Source organism: Herpailurus yagouaroundi, unplaced genomic scaffold (genome assembly GCF_014898765.1).
Source record: "Herpailurus yagouaroundi ecotype Mexico unplaced genomic scaffold, PumYag 194, whole genome shotgun sequence".
Taxonomy (NCBI): domain Eukaryota; kingdom Metazoa; phylum Chordata; class Mammalia; order Carnivora; family Felidae; genus Herpailurus; species Herpailurus yagouaroundi.
The window spans coordinates 4343646-4358417 of NW_024412425.1; the positions used below are offsets into that span (position 1 = coordinate 4343646).

At 47.3% G+C, this 14772-nt stretch overlaps 1 protein-coding gene and 1 long non-coding RNA gene across 3 annotated transcripts; both read left to right on the top strand.

Annotated features, from left to right (window-relative positions):
• Positions 1 to 650: 650 nt before the first annotated feature.
• KRTDAP (keratinocyte differentiation associated protein) lies at positions 651 to 3740 on the top strand. 2 transcript variants are annotated; one of them, XM_040446131.1, is made up of 6 exons: positions 651 to 785; positions 2176 to 2214; positions 2315 to 2356; positions 2526 to 2570; positions 3248 to 3295; positions 3576 to 3740. In XM_040446131.1, the coding sequence occupies exons 1-6, from the start codon at positions 699 to 701 to the stop codon at positions 3612 to 3614; spliced, it is 300 nt and encodes a 99-aa protein (XP_040302065.1). In that variant the 5' UTR covers positions 651 to 698; the 3' UTR covers positions 3615 to 3740. The 2 variants fall into 2 exon arrangements, with proteins under 2 accessions (XP_040302065.1, XP_040302066.1); XM_040446132.1 differs by lacking the exon at positions 2315 to 2356.
• A 422-nt stretch (positions 3741 to 4162) lies between these two features.
• On the top strand, positions 4163 to 7032 carry LOC121011400 (uncharacterized). Its single transcript, XR_005781604.1, has 2 exons — positions 4163 to 4674; positions 6715 to 7032. It is a non-coding gene; the product is annotated as an uncharacterized LOC121011400 (long non-coding RNA).
• The last annotated feature ends 7740 nt before the right edge of the window (positions 7033 to 14772 follow it).

Consider the following 14772-nt stretch of genomic DNA (forward strand, 5'->3'; position numbering starts at 1 on the left):
AGAAACAGATGAATTGCTGTGGCAATCCCAAGAAGGGAAGGGTATGGGGAGGGTTGGGGAGGGCAGTGAGGGATGACGGGAAAAATCAGGGAAGCTTCACCCAAGATGGAGGTCAGGTTCTGAGAAGTAGAGACGACAGAAGGGCATTTTAGGATAAGCAAGAGCTTAGCAAGATGGTTGGAGGACAAAGAAGGGCAGATGTGGCAGGGAGTCCAGTCTGGCCAGAATGTGGGGTCATATGCAAAGTTGGAGAGGCAGGTTGAGGCCAGAGCACGAAAGGCCTTCGGTGCCATCTGAGGGGTTTATACCGAATTGGGTAGGGTGGGAAAAAGCCTGAATTATAAGAGCAGAATGAAGGACGTAAGGGAAAGAGACAAAGGCAAAAGGAGAGGCTGCTTGGGTGACACTGCCAATCCCTTGGAGGGACAGGTTCAACCTGTCTCCATCCCAGCTCCCTTTGCATGAAGCACCCCATTGCCATCTCACCTTCCTAGTGCCTGGGGCAGAGTGTCAATTGAGAAATCCCAGATAAGTGGGGAACAGTCTACACCTCCCGCTCCCAGAGCCCCGGGGGCGGGCGACGGGATCTGGGGGTGAGTCAGTGGGGTGGGGACCCCATTTCTGCTCATATCCACCTTCCCGGGAATATAAAGGGCAAGCGGTGAGGCCCCGCCTCAGAGCACCCCAAACCTGACACCATGAAGGTCCCAGTCCTTCCTGCTGTGGTTCTTCTCTCGCTTGTGGTGCTCCACTCTGCTCAGGGTGCCTCCCTGGGTACTTCCGAGGTGAGCGCGGCGCCTGGATTCTCTTGTTCTTACCTATTACCTCCCTCAGTCCTCGATTTCTTTACCTGTACGCTCTACTGGACGCGTGGCTCTTATGTTGGACGCGATCTTTGCTTTGAATGCAAAGCAGGGGCTCTGAGGAAGGGAAGACAGGAGGAAGGGAGACAAAGTATCCCCAGGAAGACATGTATATGGATGTGCTTTATTTCTGGAAGGGGTGGGGAGAGGATGGGCGGAGGCTGGACAACTGAATCCTGGGAGGAGACAGGGGCTGATGTTGGTCGTCTGGGCTCAGCCTCACCTGCGTTCTGTTGGTCTCCCAGGGAATGTCTTCCGGGAAACTGGAAGCTTCCTCCTGTCTCTGGAGCCCAGGCCATAGCAAGGATCCCTAGGCTGCAGTCTCCAGCCAGGAGGAACTGGAGGCCCCTCTCTCCCCATCTTCTCCCAAGGTTGGGGGAGAGTGTGCTGAATTTAAAAGTCTAAGATGGGGTCACGGGCACAACTGCTTGGGACCCAAGCAAGTGAAGTCGGTGAGCAGGCAGGCTGGCGGGGCCCCAGGGGAGGTGGAGGGAACCCACCCAGTGGAAAAAGGGACAGTCCATCTGGCTGTGGCTAAGCAGGAAACTGCACCTGGTGTGGCCAGAGTTTTAAAATTTTCAGGGGGAAACCGGGAATTTGATTTGGGTATTCTTACTAATTAAACATGTTTTATCCAAATTAAAAAACAAAAACAAAACGGGCCAACCTCCTGTAAGAGCTAAACATTTGGGTCTAGCCTGTAGGATACCCGTTTGTGGCCTCTGTCACGGGAAGGAAGAAGTAAGGGACAATGAAGCCGGACAACTAAAGCAGGGCAAGTGGCAAGATGGGATGCTCTGAGGTCTGGGGGAGTGTCTGCATGGGGAAGGGAAATGGTGACTCCGACTTTGGTGGCAATAAAGTCACCAAGCAAACCAACCTCCATCAGTTAGAGGCAGGCAGGGCACCTGGGCGGCCTGGCTCCTACCTGTGTGCTAACCTCCCCTACCTGGCTCTATGGGCCGAGCAGAGGTGTCTCAAGACCAGCCCAAGTCAACTGCAAGGCAACACTAGCTCGGTCTTCCTGGGAGGAGTCGTCTCTTCTCCACCCTTTGCACCTGCTGCCTGCCACGGGTGTAGGTCTGGGCTTTAGCTCCTCGCCCACGCCACTCTCCAATCCCTTCTCGCCGCCTTGCTCATCTGTCCACCATCTGTCTTACTGGAACAGAACAGGTTATCCGAGCCCCACGGAGGAGAACGGGCTGTCGGCTCGGGGACCCACCTGTGGAGGAGGGGAGGGCTGGCAGAGAGGGTTTGGGGACAAGGACTTGCCCTTGCGTGATCAGTAGGCTTTTTCCCCTTCACTTTCCAGGAAGAAACCACCATCGGTGATTATGCGGCAGGCCCTGAGGTAAACATCCTGCTTCCCCCCTCCCCGCCCCCAGCGTGAATCTGTGCCCTCTTCCTCACGCTCCTTAGCCACCCTCACAATGCCCCGTCTCTCTGCCTAGAACTTTAACGCTCAGTTCTTGAACATCGACAAGTTGCGTGCTGTAAGTACCGTTCTCCAGTGCTGCCCTCCAATACCCACAGCATAAAGATCAATGCCTTGGTAGAGGGCTTGTAAAGCCACTGTGGACCCCACACCTTTCTTAGGGGGCCAGGGGCTGAGCTCTGTCCTCCCCTGAAACTGATCCTCTTCTGGTCTCTCTGTCTCCACAGGCTTTTAAGCCCGATGAATTCCTGAACTGGCATGCCCTCTTTGAGGTAAGAGCGTGGGCACCCCTTCCTCTCCTTGACCGTTCACAGGCTTTCTAGGGTGGGGTCGACACGTTCTAGTACTAGCCCTTTTGGGTCTTTCCTGAGTTCCAGGAGGGAGTAATTGCCCTGCTTGAATGTTGCCCGTCGGGAGAAAGTTTCTTCGGGAGGCTGACATGGCCACGCTTCTTTTCCACACGAGGCAGGGGGGGGCGCAGGGCCATAAAGACAGTTCCAGAGAGGGCAGAACTTAATCAGCCAAGAGTTTCTTTGAACCCACATACCATCTACGAGGAAACTGAGGTCCTAAGTTGGGGGGCCTTGCCCACACTTAGAAGGCAAAGTCCGCGACAGGGTGGGCTTTAGAGGCTGTGTCGTGAGACTCTGCTCACACTTGCTATGTGCCCCCCCCCCATACCTGGTCTCTGAGCCTCAGCTTCCTCACCTGTGATGAGGGCGTGACAGTGCCTCCCTCAAAAGGTAGCTGTGCAGCCCAAATGAACGCATGCCTGCAGAGCAGTCAGTATAAGGCAGACGCGGAACAAGGGCTCAGGGAATAGCAGCTCTTCCTAGAATTACAGAACGAGAACACCGTGGCCACTACAGACAGCTCGTTCACTGAGCGTTTACGGATCCACGTTCCCCTGACCTGTAACACATCAGTCTCGTTCTTTCTTTTCTCTTAGTCTATCAAAAGGAAACTTCCTTTCCTCAACTGGGATGCCTTTCCAAAGGTAAGAGGTGGTGGGCAGTAGGAGGATAGAAGTCGGTGGTGAGGGAAGCAGCAGACGATCTGGGAGGAAGGGCGGACAGGTAATGAGATAAACCTTTCTGTCACTAAAGCTGAGGGAAATCTCAGCTACTGTCTTCAGAGAATAAGACCTGAGATCAGGGTGGAGATTCCCTTCCATCGCTGCCCCCCGCCCCCCGCCCTGCCCCGTCCTGGGCTTCAGGGGGACTCCAGCTCCCCACACCCGAGGGTCCCCAGTCTGACCATACCCTCTCCCCCTCCAGCTGAAGGGTTTGAGGAGTGCAACTCCCGACGCCCAGTGACTGTTCCCCTCAAGACCCAGCACTGCTGACACCCGCTGGAGGAGGGGCTAAGTGTGGGATCTGACCACCATCTTGTAATCACTCTCTCCGGGCTCAGCGACACCAATAAAATGTTTTCCAACCTGACAGCTCCTGTATGTGCATCTGTCCTTATCCCACTGGGCTCTAGGAGGGAATCAGGGTGAAGTAGACTCCAAGACTGGGAGGCAGAAGTCTTGAATTCTGAGAGGGTAGCAGGCAGTGATGAAGGAGGAGGTGGGAAGGGCTTATCAGGATGGCAAGAGACACCGTGTGTCCTAGCTCCTCAGGACTGGCTGACATACTTGAGGAGCATGAGGCTGCCAGTCGCTTGCTAAGATCCCCAGAATCTTAGCAAGGAATCAAATCTGCTTCCGGAACCACTGGTGCCCTCCCCCAACTGCCTACTGAGAACCTGATTCCTTTGGTGGTGGCAACTTGGTATAACAGAGCCATCTGGAAGCCAAGGCTCAGGACCCAGTGGAAATCATACGAGCTCATCTAAGATCCTTTTTTTTTTTTTTTTTTAAGAATTAGGTAGGTAGGTTATAACCTATAAATAAAGAAAACTAGTGATGTGACCCTGTGCCTTTCTAAATCTCCACTTCTTTATCTGTGGAACGAGTGTGGACATAAACAAGGATGATAATAACTACCCTGTGGCGTTGTTATGAAAGTCAAAAGAGATAAGGTGTGTAAAGCCCCTTGCACAGGGCTGGGCATACAGTAGGTACTCAACAGTGACGTCTTCCTTCCATTCCCGTAAAGAGCTGCCGCAATGACCCAGAATCATTATTTACTCACTCCCCAGTCATCCATCCAACCACTGACTGCAAAGGTCTTGAAACACGGAATGGCTTCCATTTCAGTTCTGCATACGTATTCTGCATGGAATCTCTGTCTGCTCTGTGTCCTTAAAATGTTGAATTAGTTGGGATTAATTCTGGTTTCTCTTGAAAACAGAAAATCAGAGAGCAATGGACTTGTGATGGGCTTAAGTCAAGGTTTAACAGCTGCCCTCTTTACAGGACATGGTCTCCAGGTCAGTAAAATTCCACTTTGCGAGTTTCACTGACTTACATTGCCTTTTGGCCTATACAAGCTACTGAGCTTGCAAACTGCGGCTGTAGCTTACTTGTGGAAGTGGACTACAAAGGGAAATTAAATGTGGGGGGAAGCTAAAACTTCCTTTTTCCCTCCGCAATTCTCTGGCTGGCCTAAGAACTAAACTGACGGAAGACAGATTAACAGGAGAAAAGCATACAAAGTTATTTGATGTATTTTTACACATATACAGGAGGCTTCGGAAGGAAAATGAAGACTCAAAGGAGCCATTAGGCCCAAAAACTCATATACCTTTTTGCACCAAGAATGACAAGTTGTGGGGATGTGACCAAAGGGGCTTGGACTACGGGTAATATGCTGTGGGATAGTGATTGGGAAATAAATGGGGGAAACGAATGGAAGGTAAGGGTTATTTTAGTAGCTTTGTTTATACAGACTGGAGTTGACTCCAGGTCTCTGCTGATAAGAACGTTCTTCTCTTCCTGGTACGGGCAGGGCACCTTTCTCAAGGACAATTTTATGACCTGCTTTGAGGTAGAAAGGGCAAGAGAGTCCTTCCTGCATCTGCTGTTTCTCAATCGCCTTCAGCTTAAACAGCAGTGTTATTTCAGGGGGTGGCACGTTCTGAACCCCACCACTTGGTTCCTGTTTACAAAGAGCTTCCAGACAAGACAAGTAAGACATGTGAATGTTGCTTCTATCCTTCCTGTTGGCTAACGAACAATAATAGACACACACATAAATGAGATGCAACTTATAAATGGGATCATCAACAGAAAAGAAAAAAAAAATGGAGGCTGCTCAAATGCCACAATCCTTTGAAATATTTAGCAAAGACTGAATGCTCGGAATTCGGGTGATAGGAATGAGTAGAGGAGGGAGGAGGGGAGGTCCTTAAGACGCTTGTACTGAGTGGCTGGGTTTTAGGGGAGGCCAAGAGTCATCACACACAAGTCGAGAGCGTTTTTTGAGCTAAAGCAGTAGTTCTCCAGGTGTAGACCTGGGATCGGCAGCATCAGCATTACCTGGGAACTTTTGAGAAACGCAAACCTTGGGCCCACCCCATATCTGTTAGATCAGAAACTGGGGGGAGGGCACAGCGATCTGTGTTTTATCAAGCCCTCTAGATGATTCTGATGCACTGTAGCTTCAGGACCACTGAGAAAAGGAAAGCCAGAGAATGATTAATGTCAAATCAGCACATCTCCTTAGAGGGAGAGACCATCCTGTGGTAGGGGACGGGACCTGGAGGGGGGTGGTGACACCATTCGTGTTTTTATTTTTTCCTTAAATATACTGTAGGGGAGGAGAAATACCTTTTCATTCTACCCTTCTAGGTCTTGGCTAGGTCTCTGTAACAAAAGACGGATTAACAAGAGAAAGGTGTACACATTTATTTAATATAAATTTTACATGACACAGGAGCCTTCATAAGGAAATGAAGGCCTGAAGAAGTAGTTAACGCTGTTTTTGTGCCGGGTTTGATGAAGAGTGGAGTCATGGAAAAAATGCGATAGGATGAAGGGGTATAAAGTCAGTGTGGCAAACGAGGAAAACTTAGCAAGGCGTGTTCATTCAGATTCCTCTTGTGGGGGACTCCATCTTGGAGATAAAGATGATCCTTTCCTCAGGGTATAGGGAAGGTACATGTCACGTGAGGGGTCTGCTTCAGGGGAAGGTCAGAGAGTCCTTCCTGCATCTATTTTCTCAAATTATTTCAGCTTGAAATGTTCACTATGCCAAGGCACCATATTTTGGGGTAACATGGCCTGAGGTCTGTCAATATACATTTTATACGCACTTACGTATACAGTATTTCACAGTAAGATGGTACTAAAGCAAGAGATTATCTTTGAGTAACTTGTGAGTGCTAAGGGAATACAGAGTAAAGTGGTAATTTAATTCTAAGAGGACTGGAATCCTAAGGGGAAAAGAAGTGTATACATGTTTGTGTAATCGATTGATGGATGTATTCTAGATCAAATGAAACTGACAAAAATATACCACCCCTGGCCAGGTGATTCAGAGGATGCAAACAATGGAAGACAAGACCCCCTACTTTCTATGGAATGTGTAGGATGAGGAAGAAGCCAGGACATAGTCGCACTTCACTGTATATGTCATCCAAACAAGAGCATCTTGGGTAGAAACTATGCCACCCACTAAACGCGATGCAGAGACATATGTTGAGATATGGAACAATTTCTAAGATAGAGTAAAAGGAAAAAAGAAAGCAACAGAGAAGTGTGAATAGTATGTTCATAAAAGACAGTACAAATACATGTTCCAACATGCATAAAATATCTCTAGAATAAAACTCAAGAAGTAACAGCGATCACCTCTGGGGACTGATGTACTTTCACTCTGAGTCCTTCTGGATTTTATGAAAAAACAAAAAACCAAAACCAAAACCAAACCCATTTTTAACTCTGTGCACTCTTTTTTTTTTTTTTTTAAATTTTTTTTTCAACATTTTTTATTTATTTTTGGGACAGAGAGAGACAGAGCATGAACGGGGGAGGGGCAGAGAGAGAGGGAGACACAGAATCGGAAACAGGCTCCAGGCTCTGAGCCGTCAGCCCAGAGCCCGACGCGGGGCTTGAACTCACGGACCGTGAGATCGTGACCTGGCTGAAGTCGGACGCTTAACCGACTGTGCCACCCAGGCGCCCCTCTGTGCACTCTTAAACATATTTAAAATAATATGTTAAAGGGGCGCCTGGGTGACTCAGTCGGTTGACTGTCCGACTTCGGCTCAGGTCATGATCTCACGATCCGTGAGTTCGAGCCTCGTGTCGGGCTCTGTGCTGACAGCTCAGAGCCTGGAGCCCGTTTCGGATTCTGTGTCTCCCTCTCTCTCTGCCCCTCCCCTGTTCATGCTCTGTCTCTGTCTCAAAAATAAATAAACGTTAAAAAAAATTCTAAAAAAAAAAAATAATAATATGTTAAAGAACTAAAATTCTCTAAGAACCCTTCGCGTTTTCAGGAAACAGGGCCTGGCGTGCCTGGGTGGCTCAGTAGGTTAAGTGTCCGACTTCAGCTCAGGTTATGATTTCACGGTTCATGGGATTGAGCCTGCTGTGATAGCAATGACAACGCGGAGCCTGCTTAGGATTCTGTCTCCTTCTCTCTCTGCACCTCCCCCAGGCTCTCTCTCTCTCTCTCTCTCAAAAATAAACATTTAAAAAAATAGCATTCAGGTAACAGGGCCCAGCCCATGAACTAGCCCAGACTGTGCACTTCTTACTGAATCAATGAAATCAATTTCCCATACCTCTTTGTTACTCATTGTGGTCCTTGGACCGGCAGCATCAGCATCACCTGGCTTGTGAGACATTCAGAATCTCAGCCCACCTCACAGCTGATGAATCAGAATATGCATTTTAACAAGACACCCCCCCCCCCCCGCCTCATGGTTCATATGTACAGTAAAGTTTGAGAAGCACTGCCTGATGCATCAGGTTAAGTGCTGTGTAGAAATGTCTTCAAGGAGCTTATGATCTGGCTGAAGATAAAGGAAGTACACATATAGAAAGTGCTGGAAACCACTAGAAAAGAGTGTTTAAATTCAGCAAAAGGGAGACATTCCTTTTGAGTCAGGGTAAAAAAACTAGGGGAAGTTACGTTTGAGCTGGGCATTCACAATGTGACTAAAAAACTACAATTTGATTTCACCCATATGTAGAATTTAAGAAACAAATGATCATAGCGGGGAGAAAAAGAGAGCGGCAAACCAAGAAACAGACTCTTAGCTATGGAGCACAAACTGATGGTTGCCAGAGGAGAGGTGGGTTGGATGGGTGATGGGGATTCAGAAGTGCACTTGTGGGGCATCTATGGGGCTCAGTGGGTTCAGCGTCCGACTTCAGCTCAGGTCATGACCTCTCAGTTTGTGAGTTCAAGCCCCACATCTGCTGTCAGCAGAGAGCCCGCTTCAGATCCTCTGTCCCTCTCTCTGTCTGCCCCTTCCCTGTCTACACTCCATGCTCAGCATGGAGTCCAACATGGGGCTCGATCCCACGACCCTGGGATCATGACCTGAGCCGAAATCAAGAGTTGGACACCCAACCACCTGAGCCACCCAGACACCCCTTAAATATTTGATTATGAACTATTTCAAACATTCATCAAAATATGACAAACCACATTAACAAAAATAAATAAACATTAAAAAAATTTTAAAAAAAGAAGTGCACTTGTGATAAGCACTGGGTGATGTATGTAAGTGATGAATCATTAAATTGTACACCTGCAACTAATATAATACTGTAATGTTAACTAACTGGAATTTAAAAACTTAAAAAATAAAAAATATAAACAACAACAACAATAAATTCTGTGGCTACCTTTAGAGGCTGCCAGGGACCAAATCATTATTTTGAGAACTGGTAAATAAAGGGAACAGATGAAGCGTTTATTCTCTGTGTTGTATAAATGTACCTCAGGGCAAACCAATTTTTCTTACACAAAGATTTGCAGCTACTAAATGCATATAGGATAATGGAATTATAATGTTACCATTTTTGCAAAACTTAATAGTGGATTGAGGCTGATGTCAATGACTGCTAAAACCCACCAGGTGAAAGTCTGACGGGGCACTCTAAAGGGGTGAGGTCAGGCTGACAACCTGTGAACCAGTGGATTGATCCTACAAGACTATGGTAAAGGAGGCCGGCCCCTGCAGATCTGATAGAAGGGGCAGATCACCACCGGGAAGTTCTTGCCAAAAGTCACCCCCCAAATCTGACGAAACCTCTGGAATCTAGATCTAACTACCAGTCTGCAGGGGGAAAAAAGGTACAGAGGAACCTAGTAAAGTGTTCCACGGAGAAGAAATTAGCCAACCCCCTTCCCCCTGCCGCTTGCATTTCCCATGGGAAATTCCAAAGGCCTAGTAATAACTCAGTTTCTTCAGTTAAAAAAAAAAGAGGGGGGAAAGAGGGGGGGAAGAGGGGGGAGGGAACTTAAAGATAAAAACAAATTTGGGGCGCCTGGTTGGCTCAGTCGGTTAAGCGACTGACTTCAGCTCAGGTCATGATCTCGCAGTTTGTGAGTTCGAGCCCTGCGTCGGGCTCTGGACCCTACTTCAGATTGTCTCCCCCTCCCTTTACCTCTCCCCTGCTTACACTCTGTTTCTCTGTCTCTCAATAATAAATAAGCGTTAAAAAAAAAAAAAGATAACAGATTTAAGGAGCACATCTGTAAATGCAATGTATAGATCTTACTGGTATCCTGATTTGAACAAATCAACCAAAAAAAAAAGATCTATGAGATGATAAAAACTTAACAGTGACAGATTGATACTGAGAAATTATTCATCTCTTTCAAATATGAAATGGTATTGTAGTTATGTTTTTTATTATTATTTTTGAGAGAGAGAGAGAGAGAGAGAGAGAATGTGAGCAGGGGAGGAGTAGAGAGAGACAAAGACACAGAATCTGAAGCAGGCTCCAGGCTCTGAGCTGTCAGCACAGAGCCTGATGTGGGGCTCCAACTCACAAACCGTGAGATCATGACCTGAGCCGAAGTTGGGCGCTAAACTGACTGAGCCACCCAGGCGCCCCTGTAGTTATGTTTTTTAAAAAGCATCTTTCCCTTAGAGATACATAATGATGAATTTACAGGTGACACGATAAACTGCTTGGGATCTAATCTAGTGGGGCGAGGATGTTGGGGTGCATATAGGAAACAAGGTCGGTAAACCTGGAGCTGAGTGGTGACTACATGAGGGTTCATTATACTAGCTTTTCTAACTTTTGTACGTTCTGAAATTTTCCATGATAAAAGTTTTAAAAAGCATACGTTCATTCTTTTGGAGCCAGGGAGAGGACAGAGGATGGTCCCCCCAGCGGGCAGAGCATACGCCCAGACCCGGCAGTGCCGGATCCTAGACGGGACGTTGTAATTCAACTTGGCTGCAGTGTAGGTGTTGAAGACTAGAAATGCAGGTTGGGCCAGACGATGGAGGGCACCGATGCAAGGCTGGGAGATCTCCACTCCACCCTGTGGTCAGCGAAGGTGGTCACAGCCACAGCCACAACTGTGACAGCCACCCTTATTCGGTTCTTATCACAAGCCAGGCTTTATGCCAAGTGCTTTGCATATATTATCTCAGTTGAGCCACATAACAACGCTATTAGGTTGGCATCACTTCCCCATCTTACAAATGAAGAAACTGAATCTCAGAGAGATAATTTGTTTAGGCTCACACAGCCAGTACCCGGCAGAGCCAGGATTAAACCCGCACACACCTATGATATTATCCCCGCTTTAACTGTGGTAGTTCTAACTTCATTTGCTTTATATGCTGGGGTTCCATATAAGATGTTGCTGGACAAGAATAATACGGGTACCTACTAGGAGTTCAGAAACAATACAGATTGGCCCAGTTTTATTCACAATAGGGAACGGCAGCTGTTATTATTCTGCTATACAACTCCAGTCCGATCACGACCCAGACAGATTCCTGTTTGGAGAACGGATACTCACAACTGCATTCATTTGCTTTCTTCTAACAGGTGAAGAAACGGAAGCTCAGAAGAGTGAGTTGCCTTTCCCATGGGCAGCCCGGGAAGTAACAGCAGAGCCGGCTTTCCCACCCAGTTGTTAAGACTCCAAAGAACTTTTAACCATTTGAATTTGCTGTCTCCGTAAAACAGAAAAAGCCCCCAGGTACTGACGCCCGCCACGTGTAAGACACTGTGTTGAGTGCTTTCCATTCATGTTCTTCTTTAATTCTTAGGACTTTATGCAGTACTGTTATCATGTCCATTTTACAGAAAGGAAAGTAAAACTCAAAGGGGCAAAGCATGGTTGGGTTTAACTTGCTGTTACTGAAGCTTCTCATCAAAGTCCTGAATGACAAAACCAACACTGAGGTCCAAAGTTGTGGATATGTGCGTGAAAGTCTTGTGTGTATCATGATTTTCACAGTAACAGCGTTTGCAGGAGCTCAAAGGTGGAAACTACCTAACCGTCCGTCAAGAAGAGAACGGAAAAACGACAATGTGGTATATCCACCCAGTGGAGCGGTAGGTATCTGGCAGTAAAAATCAGATAGAGCTACAGGTCTCAAGCAGGCTCAGTCTGAAAAACATAATGTTAAGTGAAAAAAAAAAAAACAGGGGCGCCTGGGTGGCGCAGTCGGTTAAGCGTCCAACTTCAGCCAGGTCACGATCTCGCGGTCCGTGAGTTCGAGCCCCGCGTCAGGCTCTGGGCTGATGGCTCAGAGCCTGGAGCCTGTTTCCGATTCTGTGTCTCCCTCTCTCTTTGCCCCTCCCCCGTTCATGCTCTGTCTCTCTCTGTCCCAAAAATAAATAAACGTTGAAAAAAAAAAATTAAAAAAAAAAAAAAAAAAAAAAAAAAAACAAACAAGTCATAAAATGATACCCACGGTGCGAAGCCATTTACGTAAAGCTTAAAAAGCATGTTTGTGGGTATATCCATTTGCAGTAAAAGTGCAAAAAAAAAAAAATAGATGGGAAGGATCTTCATTAACCTGAGGATGGTGTTACCTCGGGGGAAGGAAGAAAATAGGATCAAGGAAGGTACAACCAGGGCTCTATCTCTGTCTGTAATGTTTTAGTTCTTTCCATCTTTTTAAATATTTTACTCTTTCAGGTAATCTCTACATCCAACGTAGGGCTCAAACTCACAACCCTGAGATCAAGAGTCACATGCTCTACCAACCAGCCAGACGGGTGCCCTATAAGGTTTTAGTTCTTAAAACAAGTCTGAAGCAGATAGGTTATGCGAAATGTTAAAATGGATAAAGCTAAGGGAATGCGTATACCAGGCTTTGTTAGTGTGGTTTGTCATATTTTGATGAATGTTTGAAATAGTTCATAATCAAATATTTAAGGGGTGCCTGGGTGGCTCAGGTGGTTGAGTGTCCACCTCTTGATTTCGGCTCAGGTCATGATCCCTGGGTCGTGGGATCGAGCCCTGCGTTGAACTCCATTCTAAGCATGGAGCCTGCTTAAGATTCTGTCTCTCTCTCTCTCCTTCAGTCCCTCTCCCCCACTCACGCACACACACTATCTCTCAAATAAACAGATAAATAAAATAAAATAAAATAAAATAAAATAAAATAAAATAAAATAAAATGTAAAAAAAGGGGGGGTGCCTGAGTGGCTCATCAGTTAAGCATCCAACTTTTTAAATTTTTTTTAATGTTTATTTATTTCTGAGACAGAGACAGAGCATGAGTGGGGGAGGGGCAGAGAGAGAGGGAGACACAGAATCAGAAGCAGGCTCCAAGCTGTCAGCACAGAGCCCGACGCGGGGCTCGAACTCACAAACCGTGAGATCATGACCTGAGCCGAAGTCGGTCGCTCAACCGACTGAGCCACCCAGGTGCCCCAAACACCTAACTCTTGATTTTGGCTCAGTTGATGAGATTGAGCCCCACGTGGGGCTCTGTCCTGACGGCACAGATTCCCTCCCTCCCTCTCTCTCTGCCCCTCCCCTGCCCAATAAATGAACATTAAAAAAAATATTTTACAACTGCGACAGTAAAGCCACCTTATTTCCACCTGCCCAAAGCCATTTCAGCCATGAGGGAATTCTGTGGCTCACCAGCACTCCTCAGGCTACCTCCTCGGCGCACTCCCTCCTGAGAGCCTGGCACACTTCATTACAAACCTCCACAACGATGCACTGAGGGGGCGGCCCCAGAACTTCGACAGATAAAATGTCCTTAGATGCTCCTGAGAAGTGAACACAACAGAACACCCTTGACCATCCTCCCATTGAGACCTCCCACCGCATTTCCTGCTGTCCAACAAATGAACCTACTAGAACATTCCTGAATGCCCCTCCCCCAAACCAGTGACAACCCCAACAAAAGAGAAGCCCTCAGTCCTCTCCCACTGACAGACCCCTCACGCTCCTCATGTAAACCTGAGTCTCCCTTCCACCTGGTGACCTGAGCTAATGGTCCTCAGTGCCCTCTACCGCAGCTGATGGCTTTCACATCTACCCTCTTACCAGCCCCTCCATCACCTATGGGATACCTAGTCACTTCCCAGGAGTTCTGAAAGCCCCTTTTTAGAATGTTAAATCTAATTGAATGTTAAATCAGATCGGGCCACCTTTCCACTTTCGACCCTCCAATGGTTTCCCATGATTTCAGAATAAAACCCGATAGACTTTACCATGATACTCATCTCCTACCTCCCCCCACTCCCTTGCTTACTTTGGTCAGTCGTTCAGTCTCCCTGGAGCTCTTCGAATAGGCCAAGCTTGCTCACTGTGCCTGCACGACTCAATCTTTCCTTGCCCTGATGGCTCACTTCCCTCAGTCCTCGCTGAGGTCTTTCCAGCCTGACCCACCCTACCTAAAGCATCACTTGCCCTTTTGGTCTTTTTTTTTGCGATAGCATCTGTCATTACTAAGGACGTCTTCCACAACGTGTTCTATTTCTATTAGAGTTGCACTCTCCAATGCAGTAGCGACAGGCCACATGTGGCTACAGAGCACCTGAAATGTGATTAACCATAACTGAGATACGGGCCGCACAGCTCATACACATACGCGGAAAACACATACACTGCATTGTAGACATTAGAAGAAAAAAAAGAATAGAAGTACCTCACTAATATTTTTTATATTACTTCCTGAAGCAATATTTTGGATATATTGCATTGAATAAAATACATTAAAATCAATTTCACCTGTTTTTCTTACTTTTTCAAAATTTGGCTACCGGGAAAAAATTTGCCTATGCCTACATCTGGGCATGTGCAATCAAGCCTCCTTGGAGACTGCCAAACAATAACTTCCTTCACCTGTTCTTGCTGACAGGCGCCCCCCCCCCCCCCAAGGTTCCACACGATCCACAATCCTGGCCCTGCCATAATGGCTCAAACACCTCCCACAGCAAGGACCTCCCTTCCCTGCATTCCTGACAGGATGTGTGGTCACAGTGTCCCCGTGACACACTGGGTCAGAGACCCTCCCCTACCATGGCACACCTCATTCCACATCACTCATTCCTAATGTAGCAGCAGGGATCAATGTCCCTCCAGCGGTGCTGACCTGATGAAAAGATCCTTCAGGGCCTCCAAGGATCGG

Excerpts from the sequence above, each read along its gene's own strand:
- KRTDAP (XM_040446131.1), top strand. The coding sequence starts at position 699 with ATGAAGGTCCCAGTCCTTCCTGCTGTGGTTCTTCTCTCGCTTGTGGTG. Across the intron at positions 2,571-3,247 it reads ACTGGCATGCCCTCTTTGAG|TCTATCAAAAGGAAACTTCC; the intron begins GTAAGAGCGTGG and ends CTTTTCTCTTAG. Across the intron at positions 3,296-3,575 it reads ACTGGGATGCCTTTCCAAAG|CTGAAGGGTTTGAGGAGTGC; the intron begins GTAAGAGGTGGT and ends CTCCCCCTCCAG.